Source organism: Barbus barbus (assembly GCF_936440315.1).
Source record: "Barbus barbus genome assembly, chromosome: 30".
Classification (NCBI taxonomy): Eukaryota; Metazoa; Chordata; class Actinopteri; order Cypriniformes; family Cyprinidae; genus Barbus; species Barbus barbus.
In genome coordinates this window covers 14,933,758-14,951,131 of record NC_136758.1, presented here as the reverse complement: position 1 = coordinate 14,951,131, position 17,374 = coordinate 14,933,758, and the positions used below count along the sequence as shown (strand labels likewise).

The 17,374-nt window shown below is 34.2% G+C and overlaps 1 protein-coding gene across 2 annotated transcripts; it reads right to left on the bottom strand.

Annotated features, from left to right (window-relative positions):
* Positions 1-581: 581 nt before the first annotated feature.
* LOC306850567 (TNF receptor-associated factor 3-like) lies at positions 582-17,209 on the bottom strand. Of its 2 annotated transcripts, XM_079386255.1 has the most exons (11): positions 16,900-17,209; positions 7,770-8,026; positions 5,741-5,792; positions 5,466-5,570; positions 5,054-5,218; positions 4,566-4,646; positions 4,353-4,427; positions 4,156-4,248; positions 3,870-4,010; positions 2,299-2,482; positions 582-2,197 (listed from the first exon to the last, which is right to left on the bottom strand). In XM_079386255.1, exons 2-11 carry the CDS (start codon positions 8,021-8,023, stop codon positions 1,626-1,628), a joined length of 1,722 nt encoding a protein of 573 aa, XP_079242381.1. In that variant the 5' UTR covers positions 8,024-8,026; positions 16,900-17,209; the 3' UTR covers positions 582-1,625. The 2 variants fall into 2 exon arrangements, with proteins under 2 accessions (XP_079242381.1, XP_079242382.1); XM_079386256.1 differs by lacking the exon at positions 4,566-4,646.
* Between the last annotated feature and the right edge of the window lie 165 nt (positions 17,210-17,374).

Here is a 17,374-nt window from a genome sequence, read left to right as displayed (position 1 = left end):
TTTTTTTTTATCGGCACTGATTACAACCATAAAACTGATATACATGTCAAAATAGACATTTGGTTTAGGAGAACTGGTTGTTGTCAGCTAGGATGGGGATAATAATTATTTTTAAAAAATCTACATTGTCTATTTCCAATTCAAAAGGTTCAGATTTTCCTAAATATTTTATGTCATTAATCATGTGTAAATAATTGTTTAGACCTCTTACATATAATTTCTTAACCTCTTATTAAACCTACGAAATAATCAAATTAAATGATGGTTTTTTGTTGTTGTTGTTGTTTTGTTTTAGCAGTATCAAGATAAAAAAGCATTTTTTCCCCCCCAATTGGAAATGGATATTACAGGTATTGACCTGTTATGAGATATCAGAGAAAAATAAATAAATAAAATTTACAATGGTATTAGTTTGCAGGGGAAAAAAGTTCTAAATTGATACTTTTTCTTGCAAGACATTTGCTTAAATGCACACTGAGGAATAAAAGCAGTCGCATAGCCTAAGGTAAGTTTCAGTTCCCCTCAGGTCAAAAAAAAAGTACTTCAACTTCACATCCATAAAAACAGAACTCAGAATTTTTTCCAACAATTTTATATTGATATATTTATACATATATTACACATTCAAACAATACTTGTGCAAAAACCATCCCTACCATGAAAAATGATCTGGATTATTGTATGTGTCTCTGGCAGCATGGCTGGAGGCATAAACGCATTATTTCAAACTGTTTTAAAAAATAAAATACAAAACACAAAAAGACAATAGATTCTGATGCATAGCATCTATTAATTAGAACATTACAAAAAATAATGTGTCAAAGTGGTAAACACAGAGAAGGTTAAGTCATGTAATATGTTTTACATGCATAAAAACTGAGGTTTTGCTTTTTGACAATGGAACCCTTGCAGGGTCACTGTTTAGTGCCAATGTAGTCCTTCGTGAACACTCCATAGTCAGGTCCTTTATATCTATTACACAGAAACACATCCACCCCTGCCCGCACAAACAAGACTTTCTAATCACAAAACTCCTCTCGATGTCAACTGCCCATCAACAAACCACTACAACACAACAGATGTCAGTTCTATATTTGCATATTGTACAAAACCACCAATGCAAAGCTTGTCAGGATTACCAAACATGAAGGGTTACCTTCCAGACTTAACAACCAATATGAAAGATGATCATTAGCCCCAAATGCATTCATACTCATTGAAGGCTAACATGATGAGTGTAAACTGTTTCCTTTTACTTTGGGCTTGATGTTAGTCAACCAACACATCATCTAGCCATCATTTCGCCTCGTCTTGTAGATCCAGAGACATGAACATTCTTTGGGTTGATTAGAGTTGACGTATTACTCTTCACTGCATTTTAGATGTGGCTGACATGGGAGATTTCATCTACTCAAACCTCCTCCAAAGGGCAGTAACTATCTAGTCCAGCAAGGCACTGTTGTTTCCCGAAGAGCGCACCATCTCTCGAGCACAAGCTGATGGCTCGGACTGTTATAAACTCAAACTTGTCCTGGGTTCTTCCACTCTCAGCCCTGCTCTTCGAAGTCTTGGCTGGGAGGGAGGGTTGTGAGACTTGATATGATCTAGACCCAGTGAAGTTGATTTCAAGGGTCCGGGAGGTCGGAGGTGTCTACAGTCACCTTAATGAAGATGGTGTCGTCTTTGATGTAGGTTGTGTTCTCTAGGACAGTTTGAGCCACAAAGAGTGGACAGCCCGAGGCGATGTTCATTTCACCAGTGGGCCGGCGAAAGCTACTGCTATGTGGGTCCGGTTTGAAGGCATCGCCTAAGTGTTTCCTTGCCGGCCCCTGGTCCATTAGCATTAATGTTACTTTCTGTTTGAACGGCCACGGCAGCAAGGCGTCGTATTCCCCACGCATGACCACGAAGAACAGCGAGAGATGCGTGCCTTTACCCATTCCGTCCCCATTCAGATAGACACGGGCACACATCTTGTAGCCGAAATAGCCCGTGTAGAAGGGCTGGCTGTAGAGCGAGAGGGTTTTTGAGGCCACGGCTTCCTGTTTCCGTCTTTTGTAGTCACGGATCTTCCAAATGAGAGTACCGTTGAAGCTGGCCGTCTCTAGCACCTGCAGCTTCAGGTCCATCTCTGCCAGGCGGATGTCATGGACACTCATCATGTCATCGTGACGTGAGAGCTGCTGCTCTAAGGAACCTGTTGACAGTATTGAAATGTGTTAAAAACAATGTTGTGAACACAAATGGAATATTTTGGTATAATGTATAACAATTGAAGTGTATATGAAACTTTCTTACCCAGTGTGTGAGAACCAGAACTGGAACCAACGCGACCCGAATCAAGAGAAGATACAATTGAACGCATGTTCTCCACAGACCCTCTCAGAGCCTCCACCTCCTCCCTCATAGCTCGCAGTGGACGAAGCTCCCGCAGTTCCATCTCAACCTCAAGCAGTTTCTCTGAGTGAGTGCTCATCAGCATCTACATACATAAACACACACAAACATATAGAGAACTGCTTAACATGTTGTAATCACAGATTCTAATATTTCATAACTGGGTCCTTGGGTTTTGCAAAAAAAAAAGGGGGATTTAAAATTTACATACATAAATCTTTGCATAAATGCAATTATTTTAAACACGAAAATACATCAATAATACGTTTGAAATAAATTGTATAGAACATACTTTACCCCTCAAAAGTGTGTTGTCTAAAAGATTTTGTTGTTGTCTATTTTGCTCAGTAAGGCTCCATTTATTTGATTAAAAATACAGCAAAACAGTAATATTGTGAATTGTTATTATAGTTTAAACTAAATTATATTTTAATATATTTCGAGATGTACCGGTAATTTATTCCTGTGATTGCAAAGCTGAATTATCAACAGCCATTACTTCAGTCGTCAATGTCACATGATCCTTCAGAAATCATTATGCTGATTTTATGATTATGATGAAACCGTGATACATTTTTTTTTAAGCATTATTTGAAAGTTCAAAAGAACATCATTTATTAGAAATCTTTTGTAACATTCTAAATGTTTTGCTGTCACTTTTATTCAATTCAATGTGTCCGTGCTGAATAAAAGTACTAATTTCTGAAAAATCAATACTTAATATACCAAAACCCCAAATTTTGACTGGTGGTGTATATTTTTGTCATTTATTCTTTGAATAACAGAAATTTATTTTGAATTGAGGTTTTAAATAATCACTGTCATCGAATAACAAACAGGTAAACATGAAACAATATAGTCTAAGATCACTGTTGTTTTTTTAATTAAAAAAATTAAATAAAAAAAAATGGAAATTTATGAAAATTACTTTTACTGTATCATCATAACAATCCGAGTAAAATGTTGCACTGAAAAATTTACATGAATTTCAGGATTTTTTGTATTTGGTATGTCCCTGTTTTGCTGGTCATTTAAAAAAATGTTCCAAAGAGCATCAATTCAATTCAATGGAAGCAAGAAATCTAATAACCTTTTATAGAAAGGTTAAAGGGACTTATCCCTTTAAGGGAACTATCCCTTTAATTTGTATGAAACATGGTAAATGTCACAGTCACACATTCACTAATTTGAATACTGACAGAAAATGTGTTTCTTATTTACAGTATAATCTCTTTTAATTGTTCAAAATCCGAAAGCTTTAACTAGTTCCAGATTTAAATTGGATCTCAGACTTTGAGCCCACTGTAGAAGGCATGTCACAAAGCAAAGGCATTAAAAAATAAAAGCATGTCAGACTGAAATATTGCACAGTACAGCAGACTTTGCGTCACTTTATACAAATTAGAAGTTATTTTCAGCTTCACCAAATGACTCAAAAGAAAATAAAACCGCTACTTTGTGATGAATCTCACCTGCATGCTGACTAGCTTCTGCTCCAGCTGCCTGTTCTTTTCTCTCATCTCCTCATACTGAGTCTCAACATCTGCAAGACGACTGCTGAGGCTGGGCAGAACTTTATAACGCTCCATCAACTCGCTCTTAACATCCTCTACCTACACACACAGATTAATCAGTGTACATTAATCTGACTACATGCATGGTGGAAATATGAACAGGAAAAAGCATATTCATTTTCACACCGGAAACACCAGCTTCTTGTTTCTGCTATGTTAAATATAAAGGTTTATAAAAGTCTACCTTGGCCTCTAGTGTGGTGTTTCTGACTGCCATCATTCTCAGGTGCTCAGACGCAAAACTGGACTCGTGTTCCCTCATCTCTTGATTCAGCCCCTTTAAAATAAATATAATTTTAATCAACATGGACGTACTATACTACTGCAATGTTAGTACATTTCAAATGTCCTTTAAATCAATGTCTGCTCAAGAATAATCACCTTAAAGGAGCATCCGTAGCGAATAAAGGAGCAGGTCACTTGGGCCTTTGGACAGTCATGCTGATGACTGGACAGCTATAGGAGACACATAAATATATCACAATTAATCTGCCTTTATCATTCACTTACAATTGAAATAACTGTTCATGCGTTTAAAAGCAAAACACACACGTTAGTAAATCAAAAGTAATGCTCAATGCACTCCAAGCCTACCTCACTTCTTAGAATGGAAGAAAACGAGCAGTGATTAGGGCATGCTACAGGAAATGTAGGACAGACTGTATCTTTGTGTTTCTGTAAAGAGAGACGACGGTTAGACTGAAATACACCAAAACATACTGCATACTGACACTTTCATGGTTAAAACAAAACTGTTAGTGTGTGGAGTAACTATGACAGGATCAGCCAGGCAGAAAAACAGAAAGCATTCTTGAAGTGAAAACATACATCGATCATTCTCTAAATGACAGTCAGCATAACGGGAGATTCCCTCAAGTTCCTTGTACAAATGTGAAACTCAAAGGTCATGGGACATTAATGGCAGAACACAAGGGGAATACTTCTCATAGAGGAACTGAAACATCCACTAATTCCAATCAAGGAAAAAAAATGAAAAAAGATATTATGAATATCTAAGTACTTTCCATTAGATTTCAGGTCCTTTTTATGGGAACTGGGGGGTTTTGGGTAATGAGTGTTACCTGTAACTCGGTGAGGGCCATCTTGTGATTGCAGAATTCACAGGTGATCTCTCTGTGTTTGCATTTGCGGCTCAAGTGCTCAGACATGTCTTTCCTCATCATCTTCTCCTTACACTTTCCCAAGGGGCATGGCACCTCAAAGAACGGACAAACTTCCAAGTGGTCCTGTTGAAAAGAGAGACACAAATCTGAATTTTGTAACCTAACTTTACCAAACAAATCTCTTCTTAAACATAACACACGGCATGTAATTATCAATAAAACTACATTCGTCCATTCTCACACTTATAAAATGATATGCGAGTCAGTTTAAGTCTAGGCTCACATTTCTCTGCGCCCGAGGCAGGTTCTAGTCGGGAGGAATTTACCATATGATATGTAGACTATTGTGTCTAAGAATCATATGACTTACCATGACCTGCTGTAAACTCATTTGTTCTTTACATCCATTTTTCTCACTTCGGCAGTAGACCTTCAGAGCTATAATTTCCCTATTGCAGCAAACATCCCGGAATATCTAATGTCACAAGAAAGAAAAACAAAAAATCCGTTACACGGCCTGTATAACAGAGATGTGTTGTGTGCCTGTTATATGGCCCACATTACTTTCACTTGGAGCTGTGTGAGTGAGATTTAATATGTAACGGAGTGGGTGTGTCCTTGTAGGTTTTGGCTTCACTTTCTTACCTTATCTTCAAAGAGTGGTTCTAGATCAGCTGGACAAACTGGGTTAGGCTTACTGAAAAAAGAAAGTGGGATCCAACTGTAAGCAAATTGTATCCGTAGTTTAAATGACCTACATTTTAAAATGAAAATAACAGGAATATCCAGTGCTATTTAAATCAGTGGTTCTCAATCTTTTTGACTTATAGGCCCCAGTACCATCCACAACAATATTCAAAGGCCCCATGACTTTTCCAGTTGTTTGTGATTTACTGAATAAGAATTAAGGATTTTTTACTCACAATTTCTACTCAATAAAATACTTTAAAGTTGGGCATAACTAGAAAAAAATTATATTCATTTTAAAACTGCACAAAGTTTTATCATGTAATTCATTTACATGGCTTTTTCAAGTCTAAAAAAAATATAAAAAAAATAATCATACTTTTAAATTTAGCCTACCTTGTTCATTCAGGTTAAGACAATATCTATTTATCTATGCAGGGTCAGAAAGCTCGCGAATGTCATCAAAATCTTCTTAATTTGTGTTCCGAAGATGAACAAAGGTCTTACGGGTTTGGAACAACATGAGGGTGAGTAATTAATGACAGAATTTTCATTTTTGGGTGAACTATCCCTTTAATGTTTCCTTTGTCTTACTTTAACATTTTTAAGTCATCTTAAGGCCTTGGAAGTTTGAACCCCTGATCATTCAATCATATTTAGCAACACTGGCCTACTGTACACCTGACAATAAAATCAGATCACAATTGAACATCACTTCTAATCCAGCTGTAAATGCACCCAAGAAACATTCACATTCAAATCAATGGGGTAGAGTTTCTGGCCACATTCGATGATGGGTGTATTTTATATATATTTGTTTTCACAATGGTAAAATAACCTTTAAATTTTGTTTCTTGATTTGTCATATGACCTCTCATTAATGATTCAACAGAACAACATGTAGAGCTGCACGATTAATCGTTAGAAGATCGCGATTTAGATTCAAACACCCACGTGATCTCATTTCTCAATGTCAACGATTCGCCCGTGTCTATTAAACCTTTGAAAAAACCTTACCGTAACATTCAAATCTGCGTTTGTGCTGCCGCTGGCACAGAGAGAGCCGTTATCATGTAGGTAAGAAACAGTTTCTCTCAACTACACAGTATTATTTCTGTCTTACAATTCATTCATATTATCACAGAAATACTGGGATGAAAGTTTATAGTTTGGATATAAACATTGATGTCTATAGTAGCGACCAAAATAGAGCAAATCACCTTTTAAAAGTAATTCGCGCTTCAAATAACATTTGTGTAGATTACACTGTTTAGCCACTAGGTGGAGACAAGTGACTGTTAAAAATGTATTTGTTATTGAATCATTCGTTCAAGAGATTTGTTCAAAAATGCTGATTCATCCAGTAATGAAACAAGAGAAGTATTTGAGAGTCATTGAATCATTCATTCAAACCAATTTTTCATAATTTTAATATTAAAAATTGGTTTAGTTAAATATATTATTTTAAATAAATATTTGATATATTTAAATTAACAATTAAAAATTAATTAATTAAACACTCAAACTGGCTGCAGCAATTAATATTTAGTCTCAGCCTTTTGTAAATTATACGTTAATTTATGTTCAGAATCGTGGGAATATTGTGATCTCAATTTGAGACAAAAACAATCGTGATTCACAATTTATCCAGAATCGTGCAGCTCTAACATGTCTATTATTTTAAAATCACCTGTCTATTTCTCTATTTAAAACCTTTATTTTTTAACCCCTACTAGCATATAGCATAAATGCTATACTTTTTACACTGGAGAATTAAAAATTAGAGAAGTTTTCCATTTTGTGCAGGTTAGTACTAAATGCAGACCAGATAAAGAATTCCCAGACAGGACAAGAAATTTGTTGGAAGCTTTATATAAATAAATAAATAAATATCTGATATAACTTGGCTTATTCCTTGGCTTGTGATGCTGCAGCTTCCCTATTATTACAGCATTCGTATGAAGCTCACTAATGAACCATTGCCCACCTGAGCAGGTCTGTGATGCAGCTCTCACAGAAGCGATGTCCACACTCAGTTTGTCGAGGGTTACAGAGCACAAGCCTGCAAGACTCGCAGCGATACTTGGCCTCAGGCGTCGTGACAAAATGGTCCCTAAATCCGCCATGCAGGGGCAAGAAGCCTGGCTCGGGCCTGGGCCGCTGGGCCATGGAGGGCATGGCAAGAGATGGAGGACGCTGCTGCAGGGCAATCTGCTGTTCCACATTACGCCCTGCGGACATGACCTGAAGAAAAACAGACAGATTAGGATCTAAACTCTACACCCATAACATGTACATGAGAAAAAAATTTATGTAGAATATCTTAGTTACAGAAAAAGTTCACAATGACGTCCAAAAACATGACATCCTGAAAGATGAAAAAGGATAGTCTTCGGTCATCTTTGGCACATTAAGTTATTTCTTTTCCAAACTGAAGCTGTCAAGAATTCTGTATTGTCTGGGAAACATTTTTGAAACTAAAATGGAATGGGCTGTTGTCTGATTGGATCCAGACCCCCTTGGCTAACACCAATTTGTGGCTGCCTCGCTGCCATTGTCTCAAGAACACAAGTACTGTTAAGTGTTTAGTAGGAATACTGTTCCAACTTTATAAAGTGGGTTTGATGGATTTAAGGTGTGACTACCCGAAGCCCCCAAAAGCATTTGGACACTTAAGACACACTTAAAATGTCAGCAATACATCAAACCAAATGGGATCTGAAAACAAATGATTCTTGACTTTCAGTTGACTAACTTCACTCTTGTAATTACTTTTACTACTCCCAAGGTGATTTTACTGGATGAATGAGTCAGTTCCTCTCAAGTTCACACAGGTGTCCTACTAGAAAAACCACCGGTGTAGTTCATCACGTTAGCTGTGGAAATTTGTTGAAATGCTTTAAATTAGCTTTGCAGATAAATATAAATTGTCCATGTTAACAAAGAACAATAAACAAATAATAATAAATAAATTTTTTAAAAAAATCAATAAATGTAAGTGCACAGCAAACACCTTCAGATGTACTTTTACATTGTTGTGGAATATAAATACTATCATTCAAAAGTTTGGAGTCAGTAACATGGACTATAATACTTCAAAGAATCACTGTTTCCAGAAAAAACATTAGGCAGCACAACTGTTTTTAACATTGATAATAATAAGCTGCAACGTTTAGCTTTGCCATCACAGGAATACATTTAATAAAGGAATAACATCACAGGAATAAAATGTAATTAGGGCTGTCGCGACTAGTCGATTTTTAAAAATCGTCGACTTCATTTTGCTCGCGTCGACAAACCGGCAAAATACCGGAAGTGGCGCATTTCACGGACGAGAATCCATAAAACACATTATTACACTATTTTCCAAGGCTGCATGATATATTAAACCCATTTAAAAATCATTATTAAGCATAATTGTGAATTCACAAACGCTACGATTAAATTAAATAATTATATGCGATGCAGTTCTAACACAGTATATGCGCTTTAATTATTTCCATGCGTGTAGGTTAAGCACGTGCGTCTCCGTTCACAGTAGCTCCACATAAACTGTTATCATTTACATGTGGAGCATCTCAAACTCATCTCTGCATGTTGTTGTGAGTTTGTATTTATTATAACCTTCATCTGGGAACGCAACGTGCGCCATCTCATCAGATTTGTAAGGTAAATCATTTATAAATCTACACAAACAGGAGAATACATCGTGATTTCAAAATAAAAGCTCAAACCCTCACTCTGAGTTTACACGCTTTGATGTCTACATATTCATGTAATTACAGTGGCTGTAGCATTTCTGTCCTAAAGAAATGGCCCAATATGAAAGATTAAGTGAACGTTTGAATTGGTGCTTGGTCCATATTAAACAGTAGTGTAAAAACAATCATCAGGCCGTCGGCGCCTCCTGCAGGCCTTTGTTGTAATGCGTAATCTACATTAGCTCTATTGTTTAGAATACATTATGTATTTGAACAGTTTTGTTCAATAAAACCATATGATTGCTTGCTTTTGATACTTTATTTGAACTAATTATTATTGCATCATTGCTATTATATATGAACTTTAAGTAATTTTAAAAGCTATTGTTCACTTAAATCTATTTTTATTACCACAAAAAAAATATATAATAATAATAATTATAGGGCCCTATGAAATCCGTTTTATTTCCAAATTCAGTTTTGTTCTCCAATCAATTGATTTTATATATATAAAAAAGTATTTTTCAGAAATACTGCACATTTACATTTTTCACCTAAATAAATTCTGGTAAATAATATTTCTGGTAAATACTCCTTTAAAAAAAGTGTTTTTTTATTATAATTGTATTATTATTAGACTAGAACACGTGGATATGTTGTCATTCTCACACTATAATACTGAACTTTGATTTCAGTGATTTGGACTATAAGATGGGCACTTGCTTCTTGCACTATGTTGCACTTCACTTTTGCTTTAAAAAAGGATTTCATAGAAATTTGGATTTCATTTGGTTTAATAAAATATTTAAAAGTAAAATTGTTGATTTTTTTTTGCGGGAAATTAGTCGTTTAGATTAATCAAAATAAAAATAGTCATTAGTGGCAGCCCTAAATGTAATGTAATTTTATTTATATATATATATATATATATATATATATATATATATATATATATATATATATATATATATATTAGCGCTGTCAAACAAATTAATCGTATCCAAAATAAAAGTTTTTGTTTACACAATACATGTGTCTACTGTGTGTATTTATTTTGTGTGTGTATATATATATATATATATATATATATATATATATATTAGCGCTGTCAAACAAATTAATCGTATCCAAAATAAAAGTTTTTGTTTACACAATACATGTGTCTACTGTGTGTATTTATTTTGTGTGTGTATATATATATATATATATATATATATATATATATATATATATATATATATATATATATATATTATATACACACTAATTATTATTGCATCATTGCTATTATATATGAACTTTAAGTAATTTTAAAAGCTATTGTTCACTTAAATCCATTTTTATTACCACAAAAAAAAATATATAATAATAATAATAATTATAGGGCCCTATGAAATCCGTTTTATTTCCAAATTCAGTTTGTTAAATTTTATTAATCAAAAAGCCGGTCTAATTAATTGAGTTTTACAGTTTTATCTGTACCAAATTCTGTTTTCCATTATTTCTGGATTCCATTTTAATTGTTCTATTAAATTTTAATAATAAAAAGCATCTCCAATTAATTGATTTTATATATATAAAAAAGTATTTTTCAGAAATACTGCACATTTACATTTTTCACCTAAATAAATTCTGGTATAAATTCACCTAAATAAGTTCTGGTATACATTTTTCACCTAAATAAATTCTGGTATAAATTCACCTAAATAAATTCTGGATATATATATATATATATATATATATGTGTATGTGTGTGTGTGTGTGATAAAGATACACACATACAGTATATATTTTGAAAATATTTACATGTATTTACGTTTATATTTATATTCATATAATTTATATTATATACAAATATATTTTATATATAAATATAAAATTTTTCTTAAATATACACATGCATGTTTGCATTTATATATACATAAATATACACAGTACATACACAAATAATATGTATATATATATATATATATATATATATATATATATATATATATATATATATATATATATATATATATATATATATAACCATGTATCAATGTTCTACACTTATTCAATAAATGATGATCAATTTTATTTTTTATAAAAAGTTAATTATCTATATTAACCTTTACAAAAGCAGTATTTCTGATACACACAAAACCAAATTATTATAAAGTGATGTCAGCATTTTCATTCCACAATTGCTTATGAATAACATGACGGCAAAGTAAGCCATGACTGAATCATCTTGACTGCGAGTAAGTGACGAGGGCGTCGTCAGACCTATTAACCTCTTAAATGCCGTCTGACATCACAACAGCTTTGCTTCTGCCTCTCTGCCTGTTTCACATCTCGAGCCAAGGTCAGACAGATAGAAGTTAGTCATCTCCGCTTACATTTTCATATTCTAATACTTGCCACCGAGGCGACGCTTAAACATTGTGCTTACATTGCCACATCAACAGCTCCTGACCGGCAGCTCTCAGACTGGGAAATCCCTTCATAACAGACATAGCTCTCTAGCTCTAATAATATCTCCCGGTCCCGGCTCCATTGCCGAATGCTGTTAGAATTCCTTTAAGCAGAGGATACCACAGTTATTCCACAAGACTGACTGGTACCCACCGCACATGCCTCTTCTCCAGTACAGAGAATTTCCGACACAAAAGGAAACTAAAATTATAGCTATTTATGGTACATGTTTATGTAAACCAGCAGTAAACTTCAGCACGTAACTCATCCCGCACAGACTGTACTACGGACAAAAATGGTACCTCAAATTGTGAAACTTTTGAAAAGACGTGTGCTACTTCTTTTTCAACCAATCAGCTTGATGATTTATGCATGGTGAATGACAAAATGTTCTGAAAAATCCCATGAACTTACATTGAAAAATAGAACCTTTACTTCACCAGTAAGATTAATCAATTTTTATTTTCAATTACAATTACGGCTTCCAACAAATATGAACAAAATGATAAAAAAAACATTCATTTTTGCTATTGTGCTCCTGTTTGGGCAAACATGCAATTTATATGCCAAAGATATTTTTAAATATACTTAATAAATGTTTAGTATTTATTAATTTAATTAATTATTTAATTAAAGTATCTATCCATATATATATATATATATATATATATATATATATATAAGTAATTTCATTTCCAATTTATTTAAATGTCTATATATACAATTTATTTGGGTAAATTTTTTTTTTTTTTAATGATTTTCCTGAAATATCATTCAAACATCCAGTTAAAAAAAAAAAAAAAAAAACTTCAATAAGTACTTCACCAGACAGGACATCACAACTTCACTGAGTAACAATTTTAAAAAATCTTTATCTCAGTGTTGACCAAAATTGTGATTATATATTGCCATAATAGCAACTTGTTAAAAACTTTTTTGAACAAACACTCGATTAATAGTTTGTTGCCCCGATAAATGGCTTTAGGGAGGAAGATGACAACCATGTTTGGACAGCCATGAGGGATGCGCACACTCACACACAGTCACACCCAATTAAATTATTCACACTCTCAGCAAGAAAAGTTAAATCCCATCTGACGTATACAACACGTTACAGCCTTAGTGATGGTTGGGTGTTTCACAAACGCTCTCCATGGCCCAACATGCCTTTTGTAAAATTACGACGACCGTAACTTAACTGATTTCAGCTCTATCGTTACTGGATATTATGACTGGAAAAAATCCAGAGTCACTCTTGAAAACAAACGAATATTCCCAGTTAGATGTGTTGGAAAGTTCAGTGGATCTCGTCCCTCATTTTGTTTCTGTTTTACTTAAGGTACAGGTATTTCCCTATCTCTTGTCTCACGAGATCAAAAATAAAACTACCAACAAGTGTGGATAAAACTGTCCCTGAAATAATCCACACTCTCTGAGAAAGAAAAATATCCAACTACACAAACAAATAAAAGAAATATTCAGAGTACATATAAAAATCCATGTACTGGTGGCTGACCAGAACATGCAGTTCTCTAGGGATTTCCAGGAATATTTAAGGGGCTTTTCCATTTGCTGCCTCATCCTTCTCTGTCACTGCTGACAATACACATACACACCCACACACACACACACACACACAAGCACGTAAACACCCATTAAGAAAAAAAAAAAGACGTTAGGCAGCTGCTAGTAAACTATTGTTTATGCCAGGAATTATATGACCTTATCCAAATGTAAAAGAAACTAAATAACTAATTAATTGTGTAAACAAAAATTCATATACACACGAACCATTAAAAAGTTTGGAGCAAAAATCATACATTTTTTTTTTTTATGTTTCTGATTGAAATCTTATATGCTCACAAATGCTGCGTTTATTTGATCAAAAATACAGTAAAATAGTAACATTGTGAAATATTGTTACAATTTAAAATAACAATTTTCTATGTTAATAGATTTTTAAAAAGTAATTCATTCCTATGATGGCAAATCTTAATTTTTAGCAGTCGTTGCTGCAGTCTTCAGTGTCACATGATCCTTCAGAAATCATAATATGCTGATTTGCTGCTCAAGAAACATTTATTATTATTTTCAATGTTGAAAATAGTTGTGCCGCTTAACTTTCTTGTTGAAACCGTGATACATTTTTTAGGGTTCTTTATTGAATACAAATTTCAAAAGCACATCATTTATTTGAAACAAATCTTCTGCAATATTATACATGTCTTTACTGTCACTTTTGATCGATTCATTGTGTCCTTGCATAATAAAATGCAGTAATACATAAAAAAAAAAAATTACTGACCTCTTTTTTACTGAAGCTTTTGAACGGTAATAGCACAGTTAACGTTAACTTCATGGTCAAAACCTACTTTTTTTATAATTGTGACAGATTAAAAGACGTAAAGGGAACCCAAAAATCTTTTACACCCCCTCATGTTCCAAACTTGTGCCTTTATTTCTTTTGAAGAGAACAAAAGGAGAAGTTTAGCAAAATGTCTGAGACTCTCTTTTCCATTCAATGAATGAACCGTTTCAGCATTCACTTTCACTTTATAGAGACATTCAAGTCATTCAGGTTTAGAACGACTGGAAGTAAATAAGGACAGATTTTTCATCTTTGGGTGAACTATTTTTTTAAACGGTAAAATTTAGAGAGGTGTGTCCCAAAAGCAAGATGAAGAACAAAAATGTGTCCCATATTATCAGTGCATTTATAGTTTATAAAATTAAAACGTGCGACTTAAAACCAACAAGACTAAGCAATGTTAGCATTAAGCAAGCATCCATCTCAAAAAGAACATAATACCAGAGAGAGCTGCAGGTGAAAAGTGTAACACAATACATTTCAGACTGTTAGTTTAGAGCTGAGGAGCGTCAAGGTAATACAGATTCTTTGAATGTATTTGCGCTGCAGGAGATCTCATAACAAAAATGAAAGAGAAGTAAGGGGAATATCACCACTCTCTGGCCTGACCTTTTACTAGAGGAAGACGTGTGACTACTATAGGTCATTTACAGGAATAAAACACCATTTCAGATGTGAACATGTGATGAAGGTGTGATGGGTAAAAAGTAAAGGGGTTCATTTTTGTAAAAATGCAAAGGAAGAAGTTGAGCTTATGTCATCTTCTCAGCCACCTTTTGCTTTCAGAAGAGCGTTTGCTCCAACTTCTGTTCAAATCAAGCCCAAAATGGGTTCCCTGTAGTGTATCACAACACTTAACGGTGTTATTCTGAGAGTGAAACTATGCTGGATTCAAACAGTCTCAGTTTTGATCTGCACACAGCAGCACATGTTGACTGTTTTAGATTTTTAAACTGCTTCTGTCCAGTGGCTATTTTTTCATCAGGCTACATAAATAGAGAAAGACCGACAATCTGTATTTACACTTTACTACTTTGTCAGTCATCACTTTATTGGATATTGAATTTACTGATATATTTAATATGATTCTTCTTGGTATAACATTACCCAATTTACATAAGCCACCACACGTATCCACAGCTTGCAGAAAAATTCAATAGTGCCCAACTCTCCACATAACCGTTGCTTTGTTTTTAGCATTAAACATAATTACACTTAATTACCACCCCCACAAATATAAAATCAAGAGCTAAACTTCATATACATTACTGTTCATAGGCTTGGAGTCTAAGTTTTTCTTTGAAGAAATTAAACATTTATTCAGAAGGGATGCATTAAATTGATCAAAAGTGAAATTTAGAACGTTATTGCAAATAAATGTGGTTCTCTTGACGTTTCTATTTAAAGAATACTTTAAAAAAAAAATGCATCATGGTTTCCACAAAAATATCAAGCAGCACGACTGTTTTCAACATTGATGAGAAATGTTTCTTGAGCACCAAATCAGCATATCAGATTTCTGAAAGATCATGTGACATTGCTGCGGAAAATTCAGCATTGCCATCAAATAAATAAATGACATCTAAATATATATAAATATATTGAAAACCGCTCTTTTAAATAGCAATAAAATATTTACAAATTTGATCAAATAAATGCAGCCTTGGTGAGCAAAAACATTAAAAATGAACGGTAGTGTATAGATATGCGATTATTATTACCTGACATTATTTATACGTGTTTATTAATATTTAAAATACTGTGTTTTATGTTTTTTGTATTAAACACGGTGCAAAAAAAAGCATACATAAAACAATTAAATATGGGTTCTACATATAGGTTTATTAACTGTGAAAACTCAGTACTGGTCAATCTCTACATTTAAAACTAAATTAGTACAGAAGCATTGTGTTAATAATAATAAAACTAATCATTTGTGATTAGAGAATGATATGCAAGACAGAAGTACACCCATTCTCTGTCTCATAAACTACATCCAACAGTGGAATACAGTATGCCATCATGGTTTTTTCCATCAGTAGCGTAACGTTACAGGCCTAAATCATGCAAGAATTTTGCAACTTAGGTATTGCCCCCAAGGAATAAGACCACAGAAGATTAAAGAAAAACATTAAATCACACTGTATGAAGGTTATACAGGCATTAGTTTAAATACCGTACGCTCTCTATACAACAAAGCCTCTATAAAACGTACATGTGGAATTTATAGACATGTAAAATGTAAAAAGATCACAATTGTACTCATAATAAAAGCAAAAGTGGAAAGTACACCACACACACACACACATGCATGCAAAGGTGAGAAGGTCTTCTACCAGCATTCTCCGCACAATCATCTTTCGCGAATTTGTTCAGGATTTAACCTGTTAACATGTTGATAGCCTTACGTGTCTCACAACTTCAAGAACCTAAAAGATCCGTGTTTGTCCAGGAGACGGTAAAGAGAGCAGGTGAACATCTCAGATCAAAGCAAGACACACTTTGATTACTGTAGGTGAACCCATAGACTTTCACTAACATGAGCTACACGTTATTTTACATTTGGATCTGTGAAATAGCCATCCACTTACATGAATCAGTTGGTCAACGATGTCGTCCGATGATCCAACCGTGTTTCTCTGAAGAATTTCACGAAAGGAGCCACGGATGGTCCACTCATATGACAGACACACCGAGACAACAACGTCCAAATTTACGCGGCCACAGCTCCGTCCTCGCTTCTCAAACAGGCTACAACGGCCGTAGGATCAAATCGGGTCATTTTGACATCGGAATGTTCCAAAAACGACTCGGTTGAGGTACACGAAAAGGTAGAGAAGCCGCCACTGTGGCAGGGTGCTGTTGATACGAAGTCTAGTAACTGGAAAGCCCCCTTGGTCTGACTTCCTCAGGAAATCCCCGTCATGAAAAAAAGGCTGGTTGTAAAAGGACGCCATAGAAAAAGAATAGGTGGAGTCTGGCCGCTGTGTGGAGCCAAAGCTCAATCCCTGATAGAATCGCTTTCACTTCAGCTGCTCTTATCCACGTGTTTCTAATAGATGATGA